Below are 23,479 nucleotides of genomic sequence, written 5' to 3'. Positions count from 1 at the left end.
TGTGCTAGAAAACAAACAATTGCTTTATTTACATGGTCGTTTTACTGTCTGTCTTCTGAAAAAAAATAGCCTGAATACTGACGCTACTTCATATAGCCAAAGTGCTCCATGTTAGAAGCAGGTAAATGATTTCTAGTTCTCATGCTGTAGGGAAAACATCTTTAGTGTATGCTCCACTCATAAAATAGATTGTCTTCAGCTCCTGGGGCAGAAAGGAGAAGCTGGGTTTGCCCATTTAAATATGATAGGGGAATAAGCACGTTGTTCCCTGGTAAAGAGATGGGGATGTTTTAGCTCTAGGCATATGGTTTAAGGTATGTTTGAGAGTTTGCTGTTGCAACCCTTTCAGAACAGTTTCTGAGAGAGAAGATGTGGGCATGAGAGATGAAATACCCTCCCCCTTACCAGAATTATGGAGCTGGCTCCACACTTATTCTTACATGCACGTTATTGACTTCTGAGTTGTGTGGTCCCAAATGCCTGTTGAAGTTGAAATCAAAGGCATCCGTTACTTTTCATCACAGACCATACTCTTTGTTCCCCAGTGCCATGTTTTCAAACACAGTTGTCTCCGATATTTTGTTGTTTTTGCAGGGTTTTTAATCTTTATCCAATGTGATTACCATCAGCAGAATATGCTGGCTGCTTTTCCTTCCAGCTTAAGAAAGAAGCTGCTTTTCTCCTAGTTGTTTCTCTGAACCTGCTCCAGCTCTCTTGCCTGGTTGTAGGTTGATGCCTGTAGTGCGCATGTCTGCAAAAGCAGCAGCATATTTTCTTCTCTGGAAAAAAGCAGCATCTTCCAACTGAAATGAATCCCTTGATGGTCACATGTTTGATTTGGGGACTCCAAGTTAGAATGGCTCATTAGTTGCCATAGTTACAGACCAATTTTAGATTCTATTTCTTGCTGACATTTAGTTACATGGGAAAATGACAGCACTGGATGTTACTTCAGTACATAAACTCTATATGGCTTGCATCAAAACTGACTCCAAATTGAGTGTGTCAGGGCTGAGAGTGAACAATGTGAAACCAGCATGGACTGACAGGATTGCCTTAGGACCTGGTGTTTTGGAGCACTCTTTAGCGGAGTGTTATTTCTACAGAAAACACAAATAAAATACCTATTTGGATTGCAAGAGTTACAAATTTTGGTAGAATAATGACTTTTTTTTTCATTTTGTTTTTCTTCTAAAACATTTTTTTAGTATTTTAATAGGAAATTTCCTTTCTAGAAGTGCCCTGTTGCATATACTACAGATACGTGACCTGAATACATGAGCTGACAGAGGTACTGACAGTTTCCAAGATGGGTTTGTTAGAGAGCGCGGAAGAGAACAACAGGATATTAGCACTTTCACCTATCATTTTATCAAGCCTAACATCGTTCAGGGAGAAGCAAATGGTTGAACCCACACATACTTCAGAGCTACTGTAGCTTACAACAAAGTGTTTCTTCTCTTTCACCAGCTCCTCACAAAGTGAAGCTGGTGAATGTTATCTGGGTGTTTCTTTCCACCCTTTAAGTGCTTGATCTTGCAACCTTCTCACTAGCATCTTCAGGAGGGCATGGTTGCTTGCTTGTTTTGAGAAAAGGAAAACTTTAGCTTGATAGCAGTTCTCAATGAAACATGACTCCCAACATGCCTTTTGGACTGAGAACTTGTGTAGTTGAGCCTAGTTTTGTACTTGAACCTCATCATCATGAAAGCATATGCATCACAGGTGAACATTTGCAAAGAGTCAAACTAGTGTAAGAAACCTTCCTTTCCTCCTCCTAGGAATCCAAGCTGGAGCACTTCTTATCTACAAGGATTTGGGTATTGTCTGTAAAAATAGATGTGACTTTTCTGCTGCAGTTCAGTCAGGAGCCTTGCTCCATTTTTTTCAAGTTTCAGACTCCAGTTAGACTATCATTTTCTCTGTCCAAACAGAAGCTGTCATACAAACTTTAAGTTCTTTTTTTCCTTCTGTTCTTTGTAGATATCACATTTTCTTGTGATATTTGAAAATCTAGTGTCTGCGGGAACAAAGTGAAAGGGAGGAAAACTTGGCTGTATTATTGACTTATCTAAAATCAAAGGGATTTTTGGATGTAGCTCAGACAAGCTATGATGCACTGTCTCCTTTATTCTACAAAAGTGTGGGCCACTAGTTGTCACAGTGTCCGATGTGGCATCTCAGTGTCAGAGCTCAATTTTCTGAATTTATGAGCAGTTGTCTGTAGCAACTCAAATGAAATATGACAACAGCAATTTAATGCAGTAGCAGCGATGCAGCAATCTGCTTTGATCCAGAGATAGCTTCAGGATCTGTCTCATCCTCGCAAACACCTAGAACCCTTCCTCTGCCTTTTCTGTGTTAGGTGGGGAGAAGTACAAGCTAGGGTGGAAAGGGCTTCATTTGGCTAAATTTTGGTCCCTTAAAGTTGGCTTCCTAATCTAACCTAAGCCAGTAGGCTCCTAGTAATTCTGGAGGGTCATAGCTAATTGGGACAGACTTCTCTGTGGTGGAGGTACTTGCCTTTCTCTTTCCAGTATGGAAGGAGCCTAGACAACTGCAGTAGAGCACGTGCACATATTAGAAGTGAGAGGATTCCTTTTCGTGATGCCCGTGTCTCTGAAAGGCTGAGAAATCAGCGTGCTAAGAAGAATTTATGGTGTAGAGAGAGGAGTCTATTCTTTTCCTCATTCATTCCTCATCCTGAAGCATTAACTTCATTTGCCAAGAACGAGTGTTACTGGGGATCTTTACTTAACTGTTCCCCTCCTCATAGTAAACTGCTAGGTTTTTCTGGACTAATTTCCTGACACTTGACCACAGTGAGGTAAAACAAAACAAAACAAAAACCCAAAGCAATGAACAGCATCCACTTGTTCAGCTGAAATCCCTCATGTTGATATGAGTTACTGTTCTCCTGTGAACCTCCCAGAGGCTTTACATGCTGATTCTTTTTTTTTTTTCCTCCAAAGGTTTCACCTTGTGTGACATAGCCTCATATTTCCTCATACTGTTTCCATTCCTGCCACTGTCCTTTTTTTGTATTTGTTTTAAATATAGAGAGCGCTGTGACCCTGCTAGCATCCTGCTGGTGGCAGTGAACCCTTTGTGTCTTCAGACACAGCCAATACCATTTCCTACTGTTTTCTCCACTTGGTTTTGGTTTGCAAGAGGCAGTCAAGTGTTGTAAGCTCTCATATGAACTGAGACGCATTTCTGAGCCTCTTCACACTGCTACAAAAGCAAAAGGTGCCACTGCTCCACCGCCTCCGCCCCCAGAGAGTGGGAGGACTAACAGCACCTCCGAGCTGTCCGTACTGGGTGACTGGGGTCAGCCTGGTGCTCTATTCAAAGGCATGGTAGAACATGTATAGAATGAGTGGAAAACACTTTGGCTTCCTTTAGATGAGCACAGCTCACCCAGCTTGCCTTTTTTCAGCTAAACTTTGATTTCTTTTCTCATGGCAAGAAAATACCTTTTGTTGCTAAGGTGCCTGTTGCAACAGATCTCTGAAGGAACTGGAATCTGCAGGTGGTTGTGCAATTAAGTATTTCTTAATTCACGTCTGTCTGCCCCTCTGGATGAGCTTTACACTGTCACTAATTGAGTCTGACAGCAGTTGTCATCCAAGTAACAGTGCAATGAGTGTGTTAGATGTTCATGCCATCAGATCCGCTGTCAGCCTGGATGGTTCTGATATTTCACTAATAGGTCAGCACTGAAGATGACAGATGCACAGTTCTATTGCACAAATAGAAAACTGCAAATTTCTGCAAGGCTTTATAAAGCTTATAGAGCACTAATTTCTTAAAGCAGCAGCTCCCACTCTAAGATGGATGCTCTTCCTATCTTCTTTGTATAGTTACCATCCTTGTTAGTTTGGTGGGGTTTTTTTTTTTTCCAATTATTAAACATGCCTAGGATGATATTACAGAAGTGCCAGCCAAGAAAAGGGTCTGATGGATTCTGTACAAACATTGTGAAATACATGGTCTCTTTTTGAAGGACTTGGAGGCAGATGTGGTTGGAGAAGATGTAACTACAGGGGAAAAGGCCTTTGCTTCTGCTTAGGAGGAGAAGAAATGTTCATAGAAAGCAAATGAAGTAAGCAGCTAATAGAAAAACAGACATCCTATGTATGCAGTTTCATGAAAAGCTTCCAAATATCAGTTTAGAGATCTCACATGACCTGTTCAGGTAACTCCTATTTCACGATCCCTGGCAACCCCAGGACTTTAACATCTCAGACACATAGTCTGGTATTTAGCAGACTCTACATATGAGACAATAATATCCAGAAGGAATCATGAGCTCCTATTAGCCTGTAAGCTGTCTGCTGCTTTGAAAATATTGTATTTGTGCTGGTAGTGAAAGGTTTAGAACTGCAGACTCTGTGTTGGGTGTTATTTTGGAAAGTATGCATATGTGTGCACAAGTATGTCTCCTGTTGCACTGCGGTGTCTTAGAGGCACTTCAGTCCTGAATAGGTTCACATACTGATGTTAGGAAACTTGTATTTTACTTACAGGGTTGCAAATCCTTCAGAAGCTCATGCTTACTGCTAAGAGCTCTTGTTCGTACCTTTCTGGGGATACTCAGCTGACAAATGGTTTAGATGATGTATAAAATTTCTATTTTTTTCTATATAGAGAGATTTTCTTCAAAATTATTTATTAATTTATGTCGAGGAGTCAAGATTTCTGTTTGAAATACTCCTATGCAGGCTCTTTCCTATGGAGATAGTCTTTTAGATCTGTGGCCTAGTTTGTTCTTTGTCAAACTTAGGATTTTAATTGTATAATCTATTTGCTTTCCTATTATTTTTTTCCTATTATTTCATATTATGGTTGCTTGCTAGAAGGACTGCACACATATATCTTTCAAGTATTTTGCTGTGAAGTTGCCTGATCAGCAGGAAATTGAGATTTTCTCGTTCTTTGTTTTGACAGATATTTCATCCCTCCTGTTGTCAAACATGTTTTGAGGGAGGGAGGAAGGACAGGGTGGAGGGAAAGAGAGAGAAGAGAAGAAATCTTGTGTGGCTTTTATATTGAAATCTTAGGCTGAGAAGAGTATAATTTTTATTTTATAATACCCTGGTTTTGTCCAGGCCAGAGTCAACCTCCCCAGGCAGCCAGCCCAGGTGAGCTGAGTCAGCCCGGGCTGTTTGCACACCACCTGACATCACTCCCCCATAATAGCCTCTGGGTAAGGCCAGAGTATCCCACCTAATGGTTCCTGGACCGTTCAGAGCTCCACTTTTGGCAGCACCTCTCCTGGAGGACCAGCAGCATGAGTGGGTAGCACCACCTGCTGGCATTGCCGCAGTGAAGGAGCCCAGAGTTGCACCCCCATCTCGGGCTAGCACCCCCGGAGCAGCTTTAATCGAGTAGATCTTGTAAAGTAATAGCTGCAGTGGCATGGAGATAAAGCTTCAGCGATGGTCCTGCTCTTCAAAAACCCAATGCCATGCTGATCAGCACTGCAATTTGCACTCAACCTGAATACATAATTGCTTTGGATATATCTTCATGTACTTCAGTTGCAGGAATTAGGAGGAATAATACATTCTTAGTGGATTATGTGGCATAAGACTTTCAGCACAAGATGTTTGAGAGAAATTACTGTTGAGTAGGTGATTAAGTAATTTTTTTTCTCTTTTCTACCACTGAACTTCCAGGTGTTTCTGTGCATGCATGCACACAGCACAAGCAAGACTAGAGCTATGAATCCATAAAAATATTTAAAACAGAGATTAAAAGTATCCCTTTAAATCTGTGAGTGCTTCTAAAATGTGGTTTTCTGGTTTCCTATGCTTGCCAGTTGCTTGTCCAGCTGAAGTGTTCAGATGGGTGGGCTGGCTAGGGGTTGGGACACGCAGAGCACCAACAAATGCTCCAGGACTCCTGCTTTTCAGAGCTCCCTTTAGCTTGTCCTTTAATGTTTAGAGGTTGCCGTGGTTTAATCATGTCATAAATGCTTGCTGTAAATTCTCACAGAAAGGGATAGATAGGAACAAATGTTAAAATTCCCACAGTACTTCCTTATGGTTCATTGCCAATACAAACTACAGCAACGTGCCAGTAATTGCAGATCACAGACTCTTTTATCACTCCCTGGTGAAAAAGGAGCAATGGAAAAAACTACTTCTCTATTATAAATGCCAATTAATGAACAAAACCTAAGGTGGAATAGGCTTCCAATTTCTTGTCCTATTTGGCTATTATTTCTGTTCCCATAACATTGCAGTAGATGTAGATGTGCTCACAGATGAGGATCTCCTCAGATATACTCAGGATCCTCTTTGGTGTTAATGTACCACATCAGCAATGCCTGTTGACTGTGATTCCTGATTCTCTTTACCCTTACTTTTTTTTTCATGTAATGAGTCTTTGAACCAAAGGATTTCTGTTTAACTAAGCAAAACTCTTGGTTTCTGATCCTGAAATGAAGTCTAAGAGGCAACCCATATGTATGTAGCTAGTAATGCCCTCTGTGGCGCTTGGAGATTACTGCTGAGGTCTCAGCAAGGGCCGTCCTTCTGAAACACTAGTGTGGAAATTCGGCTGTGTTTCGTGTTGTTTTCTGACTGAGGAAAGAACATCTATGCTTCACTTCTATACTTGTTATCACGTCAGCACCCTCCTGTTCTATTGTGGTCTGTAACAGGCAAGTATCTCTTTCTTCATCTGATTTTGCTGGTGTGGTGTCCTGGTGGCATGCTCTTCAGTGCCTGTCCAGTGGTGAAGTTCAGTGAGGCAGGCTTGTGAATCGCTTGCTTAGGTGAGCATATGAATTCAGAGTGTTTGAACAAGCCCAGGAGGGACAAGGGGATTTCAGACCCAATAAAGACTCCTCTATTATATTTGGACAGTTTCTTGAGGCTGGAGAGATAATATTTAATGACAGAGCGATTTAACCCATCTATTTCTCAATATACTCAAGTAGTGTCAACTCCAGTCCACACTAACTACAGACTGAACTATAGTAAGCTGACTCATTGGGTTCATACTTTGTTACCGATGTCAAATATTTTTTTACCAGAATCACTTTGTCTAACCGGCTGAGTTTATACAAGCCCATTGTAATCTGTGCAGTGGTTAAATATTAAAACAGAGTGTATTTTCAGAGGAAATAAATCTAGAGCAAACCACTTTGTTCTTTAGCAGAAGATCTCTTCTCCTGTCAGTTAGGAGATGGAGCAAACATTCTTCCTTCTAATAGCATAATTATTCAAAAATGTTTCCAAGAATGTCTCTGTAGAATTTGTGCTTGTGCTTTAGAGTCTTTCTTTTATTTTAAAAATGGGGACAAAAGGGTTAAGACTCAACAGCTTGACAAGGTGATACACGCTTTACAACAAACTTGGTAGGAGAAAGGACCCAACTGTATTGGAAAGGGTTGTCCATTTATATAGAAATCTAAACCTAAAGATGCTTCACCATGCCATTTAATTTTGAATAGCTTTTTCAGAAGCTGTTTCCTTTCTCTTGAGAATTTGAATGGTTTAACTTTACAACAACCTGAGGTACTGCTTTGCAAAGCAAAAAAAACCCCATAAACTCGTTAGCATCAGTTTCCTAATAATGTTTTAACACACAAAATAATGTTTGCATTGTTACAGATGGAATTTTTAACATTATTAACTTCTGCTAAAATCAGTATGTTTATTTCTTGAATTTTGAGAATGCCTGTGCTGTTGCAGTGTAAGACACAGAAAGCTGGAATTTTGGGATAGATCAGGTGTACTACTGATGCCTTGGCATGTGGAGGCTTGTGTGTATGTGCATGTAATGTCTTTTCCATGTGAAAACTGGGTAAATATGTACTTTGACTTTCCCTGTAATTTTCATACAATTTTCTGTGTCATTCTTTTTCTCCTTTCTTTCCGTATCCCATTAGTGTAGATTGGAAATCAGCCTTCTCTGGGGGAGTGCTGGATGATCATTTGAATACATAATGTTATCTGTAATCTAATGGGAATTTTTTCCAGCGTAAAGGTCTCCTAGGCCTGCTCCTTGAGTGCACTGAGTACATCATTAATCTAAAGCATGTGTTTGTTGGATTTCACCTTGAACATGCAATAAAAATATCTCTGTCTTCATGCTAAATAAGTTTGATGTGTTTTAGTGCCTGTAAGTGATGAAGAGGAAGGAGGCATTCTCTTTGATAACATTGCCAAATCTGCCATTGACCCCTTCGACACCTCTTCTGGATCGGTACAGCTGATAGCTATCAAACCTGTGGCACTGCCTGCTGTTCATGCTGCGTCAGATAGGAGCCAGGAATCTGCCATCATTAATGGAGAAGTAAGGACTGGCTAATAACGTCTTCAGCTGTTTCCTCGGCTGCATCTGTAGGTGCAACAATCCGAAGCCTGTTAGATGGGTGGGCGCTTTTTGCCCTGATGCTATGTAGAGTCCCATTAGTGCTGGGGACTTGGAGGCCTGACAAGATCTGCTCTCTCGCAATGTACCTGGGAATACATGCAGCCTTGGAAGAGGAAATTGTCTGTATTCCTACCTTTTCAGTACCCTTCCCTCCTATTACATGAGTTTTAATGAGATGAATAATGAAGGCAGAGAGCAGACAAGGATACCTGTCTCTGTGAATTCTGTGGCTGAACACAGAAATGTATATGGATCATCTATGTGCCAAGCTGATCTGTCAATACTGAACAAAACATCTCATTCAGAGCAAGAAGGGGTGAAACAGGACATGTCTTTGCTCAGTCTGCACTCCAGCCTGTGCACAGAGTGGGCAATTGTTTCCTGGGAACAAAGTGGGATGGCTCAAGGATTTGATGGCCAAAACCCATGCCTTGGCTCCAACACTTGTATGGTCACTCATGCTTTCATGTAGATTTAATCAAGACTGGTTCATTTACAAAGGACAGAGGCTTATATGTAGTTGTTAAACGTGATGGGGACAAGCCCAAGAAGCGTCTTGTTTGCAAACTCAGTCATTTAAAGGTCATTTGGAATCCTCCAGATGCTGTTTAAAAGCAACAGAGAGGGCTACTGCTAGAGACCCAGTAAAAGACAGTGACACCGGGCTTTCCATGTGGGCCTGGATTAGAGCAGTCTGGTGCATTTCATTTTATTACTAGTATTTTAAGCTCGGATGTGCCACATAGTTTCCAAACTCAGAGGAAGTCACATTTAGATTTCAGCATCTATTTTCTCTAAGCCAACAGGATGGCATTCCTGCTGCTACGTGCTCTCTTGTGCCTAGATTTCTTGAAATTTGTGAGAAGACTGTAGTATTTCACCTGGAAGCACAAAGCCTTTCCCTGTAACCAACAATTTGAAGCGGGAGGGAAATTTCTCCATGTTTAGAAGCATCCACATGTCCCGACTTTTAGCAGGTTAGACCCAATACCCATTTATTTAAGGATCCCACCTATGACAGGCCTGTTACAGATTCATAGGAAAGCATATGAAGAAGAGGAACATGTGGTGATATTTCACCAGAAATCTTTTCTGGCCACCAGTGATGACTTATTGAAGATTTTGTGTAGTGAGGGGTGATATCTCTGTACTTTATGGGACCCTAGGACAGTTCTCATCAGTCAGTTCTCCCTGTGGTGCCCAAAAGCAAGCATGGCGTTAGGTCATGAGAATTGGCTAACATCATCGGTGTTTTTCTTCAGTGGGTGTATCTGAGTCACTGTTGTGATGGTACAAAGATTTTAGGCTAAAATTATTTAACCATCTGCCAAGCCATAAAAATGCAGCGACTCTGTTCACTTGCAGTTCCTCGCTGCTTACAGATGGCACGGTGTGGTACAAAAAGCGCTCTGTAAAACGACACATGCAGCGCATCAAACATGCTCTAACAATACTGCTTGGAAGAAGCCAGCACAGCACCATCCTTTTAAATGTCTTTTTGCCTTTTAGGTGAACAAGGCTTTGAAGCAGAAGTCCGATATAGAACATTACCGCAACAAGCTACGCTTGAAAGCCAAGAGGAAGGGGTACTATGATTTCCCGCAGGTTGATAACAACAAGGGGCTGACAGAGAGGAAAAGGATGTATGAAAAAAAACAGAAAGAACTTGACCACATTTTGGATCCAGATGCAGACGTCTCGTCTCCATTTGCAGAGCCTAAAAACAGGTAAGACTTTTCATATGCAATTCTTCATCTTGGAGGAAAGCTGATGTCCAGGGGTTGTAGGGAATCAAAGAGGCTGTTCTTAATGAGCCAATTGTTTGATGCATGGCCACCTGGGCCCTTTAACCCAGAATTATTTATGAAAGTGTGTTATTTGGTAAAACTGCAACATGGTTAAAAAGAAAGAAATGGAAAGACAAAAAAATTGAGGAGACTGTTGCAGTTTTTGTGAGTAATTTTCCAAGTAAGGCACATAGAGTGGTAGCAATTTATTTGGCATCGTTGAGAGTGAACTTAAACCAGGAAGTTGCATCTTAATTAATTCTTTTGAAAAGTTCAGCGGTTTTATTACTTTTTCATTGTTTTTATCTGAATATAACTATTGCAGTAGGCATGAGGTAGCACAACTAGTACATTGACCATGTATTCCTGTAAATCCTACACTGCAGGGATGGCGTCTGTATAGATGTGTGTGTATCTGTTATTAGTGATCCTCCTGTGCCTTTAACAAAGCAAGCCATAATTTGTTCATCTGTGTTGTGAAGCCAGTATATTGTATAAGAGTACTAACATTTGATTAACATTTCACTGTCTCATGAAGATGGCACACCAGTAGTATTCCTCTCCCTATTTTTGAAATGAGAGGGGCATGTACATGCTGATTCTGCCTGAGCCTACTGTGGGTGGATGGGTGGACCTGCTCCATTGCTGGTGCTCTCTGAAGCACAAGCTGGCATGTCGAAAGGAGGATGGTCACGCCAGTCCTACCCCAGGGATGGTACAGTATGCAGATCCCTCTTCCTTAGAGGTGGTGGAGGTGTTGTAGATTATAAGAAAGCTGTTGTGCCTTGCACCACGAGGGCTCTGCTTCTCAATGCAATCAGGTACCTGTATCAGTAGACTCTGAGCAAAAGGGATACTGCAGTACAGCTCCTCGGGAAATGGTCTGATGCCTGGAGGTGCAATCTTGTTCTATCTCCTGGAAAGTTCAGACAAAAGTTTTTGTATGAGCATAAATCATGACTGCAATCAAAGTATCAGTGGTGACGTAGTCTCTGCACACACAGTGCAAGCTCAGCAATTACCCTTGGGGTACAGCAATGAAGACGACTGTAATGGAAATTATCAAAGCAGCATTGGCTCAGAATCTGTGCAAAAACTATGGTCACATTAACTTCTATAGGTCTAGTGTTAAATGACTCAGGGATACAGCCCTTGATGGGCCATTTCCCAGGGTTGCACTGGTCAAGAAAAAAGATGCTGACAGCTATATCTTATGCCCTTGCTGGAGGGTCTGGGGCATCATTTCAGTGTACTGTTTTCCAGAGAAGGATTAAATTGCTCCAAATGCACAGAAAAGGTAAGATACTGAGACTTCGGTACACAGAGCCCTGTTCTGCCTGCACAGTCTGTCCAGAATGCATAAATGAAACAGCAGAAACGTTGACATGACTGTGTACTATGCACATAGTGAAGGGCTGAGGCATTGTTTTGGATATTTATTATGTGTCACATACTGCATAGGAAATGTTTAAAATATTACACATGAACCTTTAATGCTAACCATCTGCTTTTTGTTAAATATACTGATGTTTGTTCCTGTGCCAATGTGCTGGAAGGTCCTGGAATACATTTTTATCTTTTTTTTTTTTTTTCTATGTGCTTTCTAATGTGTTGTGTAAACCTGTCATAGTCTATTTGAGATAGTGATCACTGGCATGATATAAACTGCTTGAAGGCAGGTATACTGCTGTAGAGCAATGATTTCATTGCATAGCTGAGCCATAAAAGGCTGACTGCTGGATTTGCTTGTTAAATATATAGTCTATATTGCTACACAGGAGGAGAGAAGAACCATTTCTGATGCACTTTCTGTAAAGGCACAAAGCATTGGAGAACATCGATGATGTAGGTGTTTGCAAGCAAATAAATTCCAAACTCAATGCTAAAATTTCCAAAGTAAGACCTAGAACTGAACTTGATATGCTGCAACACACGTGACAGCATTATTGTCTTTATTTTTCAACTAAAAATAAGATAGCTAAAATGGCATATGGCTGGAGGAAAATCTTGAATAATACTGCAAGTTGATGTGTGTTTTTGTATTAATTTCTCAATAACCGTTGTATTTCCATAATGAAATAAACTAGCTTTTAAAGCAATCTAGCTTAGCATAAAATTGCTAAGATTTTATTTCTATCTTTTTCTGCTTTCTATCACTGTTTGTATCATTATATTTACAGCAATTAAAAACTTAAAAAAAAATTAAAAATTAAAGTAATACCACTTAGGAGTAAATCAAAGATTTCAAAATTTATAGGGAAAAGATCTATTCCACTCCTTTCAGGTCTGTGTATATTCCACAAACATAAATCACATTATTACAGTATTTCCAAAATATATCAGAAAATAAAGATGGAGTTGATTACTTTATTCAAGATTACCTTTATGTCTTCCAGTTGTTCTAAATTGCATATAAAAGTGATTTGCAAAACATTGCCACTAAATAATTTGATTTGCTGAAGAGCAAACAGCTTTGTGCTCTTAGTACCTTTAAGTCTTCTGTATCATAAAATTCATGTTTTAAAATGTTCCAGTTGTGTTCCCTGAAGGCACTCGCTAACCCATTTGAATGCCAGTTGTTAATGTTCATACCTCCTTTCTCATTACTAAAACTTTCTTAAATGAGCTAATTGGCAATCTCAAGGCAATTTTTAAGACCCTACTGATGAGATGCACTATTCTGGGTTTTTTCTTTAATAGTTTGTAATCAGGTCAAGAATCTGCATGTATTAGAGAGCTGTATATTTAAATTCCTTAGAAAATATATCACACCTGCATAAACTATGGGTCTATTGTACAATGCGTATGAAATTTTGGGGATGTTTAATGCAAGAACGTAAAGGATGTCAGATCTGATTAGCCTTGGAGTAACCTAGTTCCCCTTGTTTTCCTGGTAATACCGACAGTATAGTTTTGGAAGAAACAAGATAAGGCACTTGAATATATATTCTATTTAATGTTATATATTTAAATATATAAAAAAATATAAATAACAATATAAGGAGACTCTGCTGGTCTCCTGGTTTGTCAGTGCATGGAGGTTTGTCATTAAAAGTGACAGAAATTTTTGAAAGTTGCCTTAAAATTAAGTACATGCTTGACTACTTTTTTGGTCCTACCTTCTATCCTATCTGATCATGTAAATGCCTGACTGGGTTTCTGTAAAACATTTTCTGCTTCTCTAATAAGACAAAGTTCTGTTAACCAAATATATAATATCTGAATAATTATTTAATCTTATCAGTGAATGTATTTGGGCTGTGTTGTCTTTTCATTTCACGGATGGTTCTTGAGAGGTTAAACCAGAAAGTCCTTGTATTTGCCGAATGGAACAGAGGCTACTTAATTTGGTTTCAACTTATGTCACTTACAGAAATAATCCTAGGCTTTTCACTATCTCAAATGTTGTAGTAGATTTCTTTGTAAACAGTTCCGGATTCTCCAAACATGTAAAAACTGGAAACCTTATTTTTATCCCAATTATTAACTCAAATAGAGCTCACAGCCACAGACTTACTGAACTTTAATACAAGCATTTTTTTCCCCCTTGAATCAACTCTTGGCACAATATTGCGTTTTGCCTCAAGTTCCCTGGCAAGCATAGGAAGAAAATGACAGAAGAGTCACCCAAGTCTTCTCCCTTCCATAGCCCCCTTTCACATTTCTGCTTGGATTTCCACAATGCTGTTGTGCTCTGACTGGTGTTTATTGCTTCTGTAGCTCTCCCTTGCTGTAGCCTCCAAATCATCCTGCCACTGTGTTGAACCCCCTACCACATCAGCAATCTTGTGTTAATATTTGACTGAAGGAGAAAAAACGCTTGTCCTTTTTGAGCATGTCTAGTATAAAAATATGTGTGTAGGAACATGATACACAAGAGGGATGTCTTTACTTTCTCAGGAATAACTGAGCAAAATAATGTTCTAGACACACGACATTGTTACAGCATCACTACTTGGGCAGTAGTAGCCACCCAAGTCAGCCCTGGGAAAACAAGGAATTAGTGTATGTTGCCAGACAGTGTGTGAATGTTAGTTGGAAATTGCTGGCTTTGTGTGCCAGAGGAAGGGACAATATATCCCAGCAGGTGTGGATAGTTGTCTGTCTGACCTAAGTGCACACTCTGAAAAAGCAGCTCACTTCAAAACCTGTGTTGGTAATATTTTGAATGGAACAATTGCACACAGCAGAAAAAGAGCACGGAGATGATAGCTTCATATCAGCTTTTAATAAGAGTGAAATAATTTGATCTATTACTGGTCTCCATTGGGAAAATCACTTAGCTGAGATATGCAAGAAAATGACTAATGGCCAGACACACTGAGAACAGCATCTCTTAAACTTTCTTGGTTTAGATATAGCCTTCTTAAAGCCATAGAATCATAGAGTGGTTTGGGTTGGAAGGGACCTTAAAGATCATCCATTTCGATGTCCCCTATCATGGGAGGGGACACTTGCCACTAGACCAGGTTGTCCAAAGCCCCATCCAACCTGGCCTTGAATGCTCCCCGGGGAGGGGGCAGCCACAGCTTCTCTGGGCAGCCTATGCCAGGGCCTCACAGCAGATGCAACTTGATGAGGCGTGAAGTTCCTGAATCACGATTTGGCAACCACTCCTGAAGAGTGGTTGTATGGATATGTTCTGTGTCTTATAGATAAATGCTGTATTTGTTTTTGTATAACCAATAACAAGGGAAAAAAATGGTTGCATTGAAAGGCTTACAGGATATTTTGGATACTGAGTTCTATGCTGTCTTTCTAGTACCTTTTCTGCTGAGCACACTGTGGTGAAAGCTCTGCCCAGTGATGTGTTTGCCCTAGTGCTGCTCAGAGTTATGCTTGGAAGAGGTTTAATCCCTGGCAATGCAGCGCTCTGACAAAGTTGCAGCACATTATCAAAACAACTATTTAAAAACAGCATCTTGCAAGCAGTTCCCTCCCACTCCTGTCTCCCTTCATGTTCACTTTTCTGGGTGTTTGTTTCAGTGGAGCGTTATTCTGCTTCTCTCTTGTTCCTCAAGATCAGCAACAAAAATCTCTGCTCCCCCTCTAGTGTGTGGGAGGTCCTATTATTTTTTGATAATAGCATCTACTTATTTTTTTACTAATTTGAATCATATCAGTTGAGGTTAAAAGGGTTCGATATCTTCTCGGGAATCTTTAATCTGAAAAACTCCCACATATCATGTCCATGTCTCTTACATAGATTTATTTTCTTTTGCAATAAAAAAAAATGATCTCTTATTAACATGACTGATTTCTATCACTTCCATATACATAGAAAGAATATCCTGTAATAAAGTGACATTTTTATGAACCTCACCGTTTTAGAGTAAAAGTAGGTTTTGAAAACTGCTGCTTGTAATTTTTTTTGTTTTCATTTTAGTCTTTTCTTGTTTCATATCTTCTAGGCAACCACTGAAGAACTCTGTGTACAGAAGCAGGCAGTCTTTGAACAGTCCTAGCCCAGGAGAAACTGAGATGGATCTTCTAGTGACTCGAGAAAGACCCAGACGTGGAATCCGTAACAGTGGATATGATGTAAGTTTATCAGATGTATGCAATGAAAATTCTTTGGCAAAGTCTTAATGTACTCCTAAACCCAGGAAACTACTGATAAGCTACAAGCCAGAATGTCATGAGTATTTAACGTTACAGTACATTACGTGCACTCAGCATTCTGAAAGGAGCTCAGGATACTCAGAGCACAGACTTTCACATAATTTATAGCTGTATATAATTTTACAGTCTAAAATGCAAACAAACATTTGCCCTGAAACTCATTATTCACCAAAGCATTGATTTTTTTAAAAAAAATATTAAATGTAGATAGGTATTAAAACTGTGCAGCCACTTATATGATACTGTACCCCTGCTGCTGCTCTCTTGATTCAGAATGACAATCAACTTCAATTTCGCTTAAGTCCAGGTGTCAGTGCTTTGTGGAAATCCCTTAGGAACAGGTGTTGGCTGCACTCTTGTTCTCCTCTTACTACCTCTGAACTGGGAGGGTTTTTGATAGTTAAAAATCAGACCTAGCCAGAGGAGGAGGTACTAGTTTATGGTCCACGGAACTCATGTGGCCAGCACAAGGCAGATTAGTTGTCTTGTGCAATCTGAACATGCACATAAATTCAAGCTGATGCTGTGTGCACCCAGAATGAGGACAAAAATAGTAGAATGTTTCACATTTATGTTGCATGCACAGAATACTGTGGCTCAGCCATCCCTGAAGATCAGTCCCTGACTTTCCAGGACGGTTTAGAACTTTCTCCAGGAAGTTCATCTGGTTGTTGTTCATCCTCTAAACTCTCTAGAATACAAGCATTTTATGTGGGGCTTAATTCTCCACTCAGCTGCCAGGGATGCCATTTTAGTAAGGTGAAGGAATGTACCAAGGACAGGGGATGTGTTCAGGGAAGTCTTTTTCAGAATTCTTCAGGGCATGTTGTAGGTGTCATATTTCTGAAATGCTTTCCTGCATTTGGGCACTTCCTATCAGATTGCATGACTCATGTAAGTGGGATGGCTGGTTCACTCCTTTCTGAGGCATTAGAATACAGTGCTGTGGCCTGGAAAAAGAATGGTATGACCTGTAAAAATAGGTTTTACCGTTTGCAGAAAGATATATTGTTGGGGGTGTGTGTGTGGTTTTTTTATTTTAACCCCAGTTAAATGTTTATTATTGGAGCTTTTTTAGATTTAAAAAAAAGCCCCAAACATTGTAATCATTGTCAAGCCAGTCTTATCTCAGTCTCCTGAAAAATATGTTTCAAGAAAGAAAGATTTTTTTTTAAATATGCTAATTAAAGTGAGTTTTTTATAGGTGATGTCTTCCTGCAATGAATGTTGAAAACATTCTGGGAGCAGGCATGACCTTCTGCTATTAGTTCAAAGTTAGTATGCCATAAGTAGTAGAAGATTTTAAAAATATGTTTTAATATATTGTTTATAAAAGATATATTTTAAAGAAAAATTGTTAAAAACCTTGAAAGGAGATTAACGAGCTTATTTAGATTCCGAAATGTCCTAAAAGTACTAAGAAACACTGAGGTGTCTGACAGCACAGACAAGTCTGCTTTAGACTTTCTTTAAAGGCTGTGGTTGGGTGAGCTGTCCGTGGCACTTTTTTTCTTTTTGATCAGTTACATAAAATTCCTTCTGCCCAATGTGCTGCAGATTCACTGCAGTGCACCTCTTTTAACATGGAATGTATTTCCTGTCTGAAAGCAGAAAAATGCCAGGGGAAAATGAGACAGGATATTGAAATTTAGTTCCCAAACCTCAGCTCGCAGCGTGGGCTGGTTTCCCTCCCTTCTGTTGAGGTTCCTTAGAGTTGTGCTGAGTGTCTGACAGGCTTGGTCTCCCAGGATACCCATGGGTAGGCACTTACATCTACATTTGTGCATGGAATTCATATGAATTTCATGAATGGTGCAACTGGCCACCTCTGTAAATCTGATCACTGAAAAAAGAGCTGGTTTGTATGCTGGATCTTGTGTATTTTCTTTTTTATCTGGTAAAAAACTTGTATGATTTTTTTGACATCTGCTTTGTTGTCCAGCTTTCTTGGGCTCCTGCTAATTTCTTACTCCTACATTATTTAGCAACAAGTCCAGACGAAGAATGGTGAAATTTGTCTTTCGTGAGCAGTTCCGAATGATCAGTTAATGAAGCAAGTAGCCCATATTATCTTCAAGTCATTAGATTATTTTTTAAATGGATTAAAGCATTGTGGGGTTTTAGGTATTATTTTTTTTTGAGCTGTTACCAGTATGCCCAGGTTGTTTGCTGAGGTTTATCTTCCTAACCATGATAAATGATTTTCTTTTGGGTGTTTGTTTTGCTTTGGTGGTGGCTTGTTTTGTTTGCTTGGATTTTATTTTTTTTTAAGAAAAGAGACTATGATTCCCCAGATTCTCGAAGAAAACTCCTTAAGGACTGCCAGAGTGGTATGCACAACCAAATCCTGAGAGCTTATGATGTGCCTGATTTTGCCATGTCCTTTAAATAGGAGACGGAAGTCAGAGCTCAGAAATCTGCAATTCCATACTATTGGGGTTTTTAATATGGTTCCCATTCCCGATATGTTAGTTCTCCTTTCTTATATTTCTAAAAATATTTGATTCTCTTTAATGATGTTTTTGGTGATACTTCTCTGAGCTTTGGTTCTGTTTCTCAGAGCTAAAAACTGGTCAGAATATGGAGTCAATAGTTATATAGCAGTGCATATAGAATAGGTAGATTTTATATTCTACTGTTTGTTGTTCTGAGTATATTATTTGCCTTTATATCATATTTTGCAAATGGATTATTATTGAACACTATCTTTCAATTTCAAATAATTCTAGCAGGGCTTAGTATCATCACCTAGCAAGTAGATTAAGGAGACTTTATTAACACACTTATTATTGCCAACATATTCACATACAATGGTGAGTACAGAAAATGCAATAATGAGAGACTAGAACCCCTAGTCTGCTAATCAACTTTATATCAGGGCAGAAAATATTTAGGGTGGTTTTGGTGTAAAAGGAAGAAAATGACCTTGTTATGCATATCTAAGCAATCAATGTACAAAAGAATTTACTGGTATAATTTTATGCAACTCCTCAAAAGCTTATGGATTTAATGTTCACATGAAAAATTTTACTACTACAGTTGCAGCAGCAGTTATGCCAGAAGTGTATGAAGTCTGTCAGCACAGGATTTTCTTTCCTTCTTTGTGTAATTCCAGTCCCTTGCATTATACAGCAGTGTTGTATGAACAATATCTGGATTTATATGATGGTAATGTTAATATGTTCAGTTGGTAGGAAAGCAAATGCCATGCATCAGAAAGTGATAGGATGAATTGAAATAAACTTTAAAACTTGAGGAAAAGTACTGGCCTCCTCCAAAATCTTGATGCCAACTTTTATATAGGTAAATCAAAGCTGACTTAATGTTGACTGCTAATATGCGTCCTTTATTCACTGAGATATTTTTGACATTCTATAGAGGTCTCATGGCTTCACCAAGAGGGTTGTTGTAGAGAACCTGGTTTATTTCAGATTTGGCTACTTTTAGGTGTCCTGTGGTATTCCATTCACTGACATCTTTACAGTTTTGAGGAAATAACAGCCATGGTTATTAATCACCCTGATGGGACAGCGTGATTTTTAGAGGCTTTTTGGTTGCCCTTATATGTACAAACTACCATCGCTTTTTATAGTCTGGCTTCTGAAATTTACCTGATTTTTGTGTGTCCTACCTTGTAAAAACACAGGTAGAGTGGAATAAAAATGAAGGAAGAAAATCAAGGGACCCTATTTAGTTGAAGACTTCCTACAAAGCTTTTTAGTTTAAGATATTTTTGTGCCCTTTCATTGTTCCTCCCCCAGTCTGATGTGTGTTCCACTTAGGAAGCCTGAAGTTGGGTTTGTGGCTTTGAATTTGGATAAAGTATGGTTATAAAGTATGATTAAAGTTTAATATTCAAAGGATTAATTTTGGTCTTAATTTTCCTTTTTTATTGGTGTATTGTCATTAAATACAAAGTAAAATTTATTAATAACAGCTAAGAGAGAAAATGACCTTTTTTAAAAAAAATTGGTTTTAGGCTAACCATAACTTTTCTGAAAGGCTGATAAACTGAGCTTGATATTTGACTCTGCAAATAAAGAAATATGTACTATGACTGTCTTAATATATATGACCAGATGTAGCTTGTAACAGGTTGGGGACACAGTTGCTTATCTAGTCATATATATATATATGTATATAAAGCTATTGCACTATTATTACACAGAAAAAGCACTCTGCAGCAGGAGCTACAGAGCACTCAAGTAAATTATCAGGACAGTGCTGGAATTTTTAATAAGAACATCCTGTTGTATTCTTTGATTTGTGGCTATTTTAAATGCTAATACAATTCTAACCACATGCTATATATAGAAGGAGGTACATATCCTACTCTTCTTCCAGTTATTGTAGCATCCTGAATTTATTTTACTGATATTTAAAGAATAAGAAATTGGATCCTTTTTCAGATAAAACCCCAGTTTTGTTTGTTCAACCTGTATTTTTTTAAAACTGTAGCCTGTAAAACTAATCTTAGGGAAGACTGAAGTTCAGTATTTTACTGTTGTTACATTATGATTTTTTTTCTGTCTTGGAGTTACAGACAAAAAAATCAGAGGGTGACTTATGTTTGTGCTTGCCAGTACAGGAGTTACCCTAGGAGTAACCCTTCAAGTTAAGCTGCACTAGTGCTATCTGCTCCTTAGAGTACATGCTTCATTCACTGTTCCCATGTTAGTTTTGGATAAATTTCTGTGTTCAGTGGCTAGGTAAGATGATCGAGTTGGGTCAGGATGTTTTTTGTGAGGGACGGGACCTACTTTGTGATGTCATTGTTAGTGGGTTAGAAAGTTCATTAAAAGTCCTAAACTTTAATTCTTCTCAAACCTTTATGTGTGACTACAGACAAAAGAATTTCAGTTGCTGGAGCTGTAACAAGTGGTCCCTTGTAAGCAGTCCTTCATAGTGATGGTACTATTTCAGGAACCATACTCTTCCTGGCACAGTTGTACTCCCATTGATACTAACAACTAAGGAAAGAATTTATGTTTAAATTGTTTTTAAGTGAATCATTGTCAATTTAGTCTTCTGCAGAGTATCCCTGCTAGTCTTTGCAGCAAACAATGGAGTACTTAAATGGGTCTTTGAGTCTTAGCTATTATACTCGCTTGCATTGTATCACTCCTTTACAATATTTGTCACGTGTCTCTATTGTCCCAATTCCTGACCTTTTATATGTTACATCTGTGTTTGAGAATGTTCGGTGTGAAGAAGCACAAATACTGTCTTGTAAAGCTTTTTATGTATACGTGCTTTTATTCCATCCAACAGACTGAGCCTGAAATTATAGAAGAAACAAATGTTGACCGTGTCAATGAGCCTCGGAGTTACACCAGGTCCCGTCAGGCGAAAGGCCACTCGGAGACCTCAACTTTAAGTTCTCAGCCCTCCATTGATGAGGTTCGCCAGCAGATGCATATGCTCTTGGAAGAGGCTTTCAGCCTGGCCTCTGCGGGCCATGGAGGACAGAGCAGGCAGGAGGCGTACAGCTCAGCACCGCACTTGCCCTACTCGGAGGTTGTGACCAGTGCTCCTGGTACCATGACCCGACCTAGAGGGGGGGTACAGTGGGTACCCACATACAGGCCAGAAATGTATCAGTACAGTTTACCAAGACCAGTAAGTGAAACTTCTCTTTAGTAATATCATAAAGATATCTACTGAGACACTTTTTTCTTTTTAAAATATGGCGCCCCGTTTACATGCTTAACACCAGATGTAAAGCTGTGAGGTGTATATATGTATGCTTAGCTATACCTGTCTCTTGCATGAAGACTCTGGTATCTATTTTAGCAGCAAGGCTGTCTTGCCTAAATTTTGCTCTAAAGAATGGGCTGCACTAAGCACCAGGATTTTCAGCAGATCGAGAACTTGTTTGTATGTTTCCTCCTATTCACTGAATGCACATTAGGAAGCAACATGATTTTGTAGAACAGCTATGTAGGTAGCTGAGTATGAGACATTCTGTGCTTTTGCATGAGGTGCATCACTGAAAAGCATCATCATGAAATACAGGGAACTAAGTGTAATAGTCAGTGTGACCTGAAACATCAGCTGTTATTGACAATCCTGCAGTTGTAGCCTTTAACTTGGGACTCTTGAAATGGTTTAATTCCACAAGTTTCTTGATTGACGTTGTGTATGTTGATTTTTATCCCTCATTTTCTTGCTAACGTGTCTTTAGCTCTCAAAAGTAATAAATTAAGAACTGAAATCCATGGATGGAAATTGTTAATGGTATTTTCTAGGTATCTAGGCAGCTGTCACAGTAGCACCAACTATTGGCACGTTAAACCACTGCTGAATTCCCACTCATGGTATCGTGAAATGTTTTCATTCTCATATATTAGGCATAAATCTAAACAAGAGTTGTTTGCTTTCAGATGAGAAATAGCCCATCTGTCAATAGAAGCGTGGGAAATTTTTGGTTTTTTCATCAGAAAGGAGTCCCTTACTCTGGCTGGAATAAGAGATAATGCAGAAAAATGCCCTTAGTTCAAAATAACCTATGATTTCCTTCCATCAGAATTAAATAAAAAAAACCCCAGCATTAACAGATGCTGCTTCTCAGCTAGTCTGGACATATTTGAAAGAAGATAGCACTACATGATAAAGGTTATTTCTAGCACTTCGAAATTGGTCTGATGAACTTCATACAATGTATAACCATATTTTATGGTTGGAATTTGATTACATGCTCAAGAGACAGCTAATGGGTTGTCAAATTACTTTGATGCTTCAGAAAGTCTTTCTAAAACGAAATAAAATTATTATATGATGTCAGATTTTTTAAAAAAATGTAATGGCCATACTTTTTTTTGGTGAATGCTTCACTGTTTTCTTTCTAAGTCTTATTACTCTTCCATGTTTTGAACCTTTACGCATTTGCTTATCTTGCTGGCATTTTGAAGATAGTTCCCTGAAGAAAATTGATTGCCACAGATTAGGATTGGGATAAAGGCTGTTAATTCATCATTTTCTGCATATTAGTTTCATGGATATGAGCTGTACTTGAACTGAACCATATACAGATTTGATCCCAGATAGGGATCTGGGACAGAGGATTGGAATTGAAAGTATCTAATTGAGACATATGGGAAGTGAGCAGACTTTATCTACCTTTATAAAGCAGAAATGGTAAACAGAGGCAAAGCAGCAATCATCTCCATGCAAATCTCCATCTCAGTGTTTCCCACTGTGCCATATACTTTCAGGGAACCAGAACTACTCTTGAAGTCTGTGTTTCTTCAGGTCTTCTCCAAGTTGTGGATATTTGAGTTTTGCAGTCAACTTCTTGGCTAGTCCCACCAACAAACAGCTGTGTATATCTCCATAGTGTGCATGCACCTTCTTTCTCCTTTTACTTTTTCATTTTTGAGTTCTTCTGCAACTTTTCTTATATGTTTGCATTAATACCTAGATTCTCTGTAGCTCTTGTGAGGGAATGCCTATCTGTCAAACTGCTCATGGATGGCTTGTTATAACGGGATTCCTTCATCTGAGGCTCATGCCTTCTCCTGGCAGACAAAAGCTAGTAAAAGGTAAACTCTTAGTGTTTTTCTGGAGACTCCAAAGACTGGATGAGCAACTCTTGGCTGGGTTGTAGGCATCCTGCTATTATATTAAAACTGGAGGATGGAATTATAGCGTCAGGTTTATAACACAAGCCTGACCGGGGG

The 23,479-nt window shown here is 39.2% G+C and overlaps 1 protein-coding gene across 1 annotated transcript in view; it reads left to right on the top strand.

Annotated features, from left to right (window-relative positions):
• KIAA1549L (KIAA1549 like) overlaps positions 1 to 23,479 on the top strand; it is a gene marked incomplete at both ends in the record, with an annotated part of 125,206 nt that overhangs the window by 89,811 nt on the left and 11,916 nt on the right. The window contains 4 exons of the mRNA XM_084263630.1: positions 8,132 to 8,310; positions 9,901 to 10,118; positions 15,590 to 15,719; positions 21,072 to 21,419. Of these exons, the coding sequence (XP_084119756.1) occupies positions 8,132 to 8,310; positions 9,901 to 10,118; positions 15,590 to 15,719; positions 21,072 to 21,419 (875 nt within the window). The remainder of the gene's footprint in view (positions 1 to 8,131; positions 8,311 to 9,900; positions 10,119 to 15,589; positions 15,720 to 21,071; positions 21,420 to 23,479) is intronic.

Source organism: Gallinula chloropus (genome assembly GCF_964237585.1).
Source record: "Gallinula chloropus genome assembly, chromosome: 4".
NCBI lineage: Eukaryota > Metazoa > Chordata > Aves > Gruiformes > Rallidae > Gallinula > Gallinula chloropus.
Note: the sequence above shows the minus strand (reverse complement) of the source record. Positions and strands in the feature narration are given on the sequence as shown.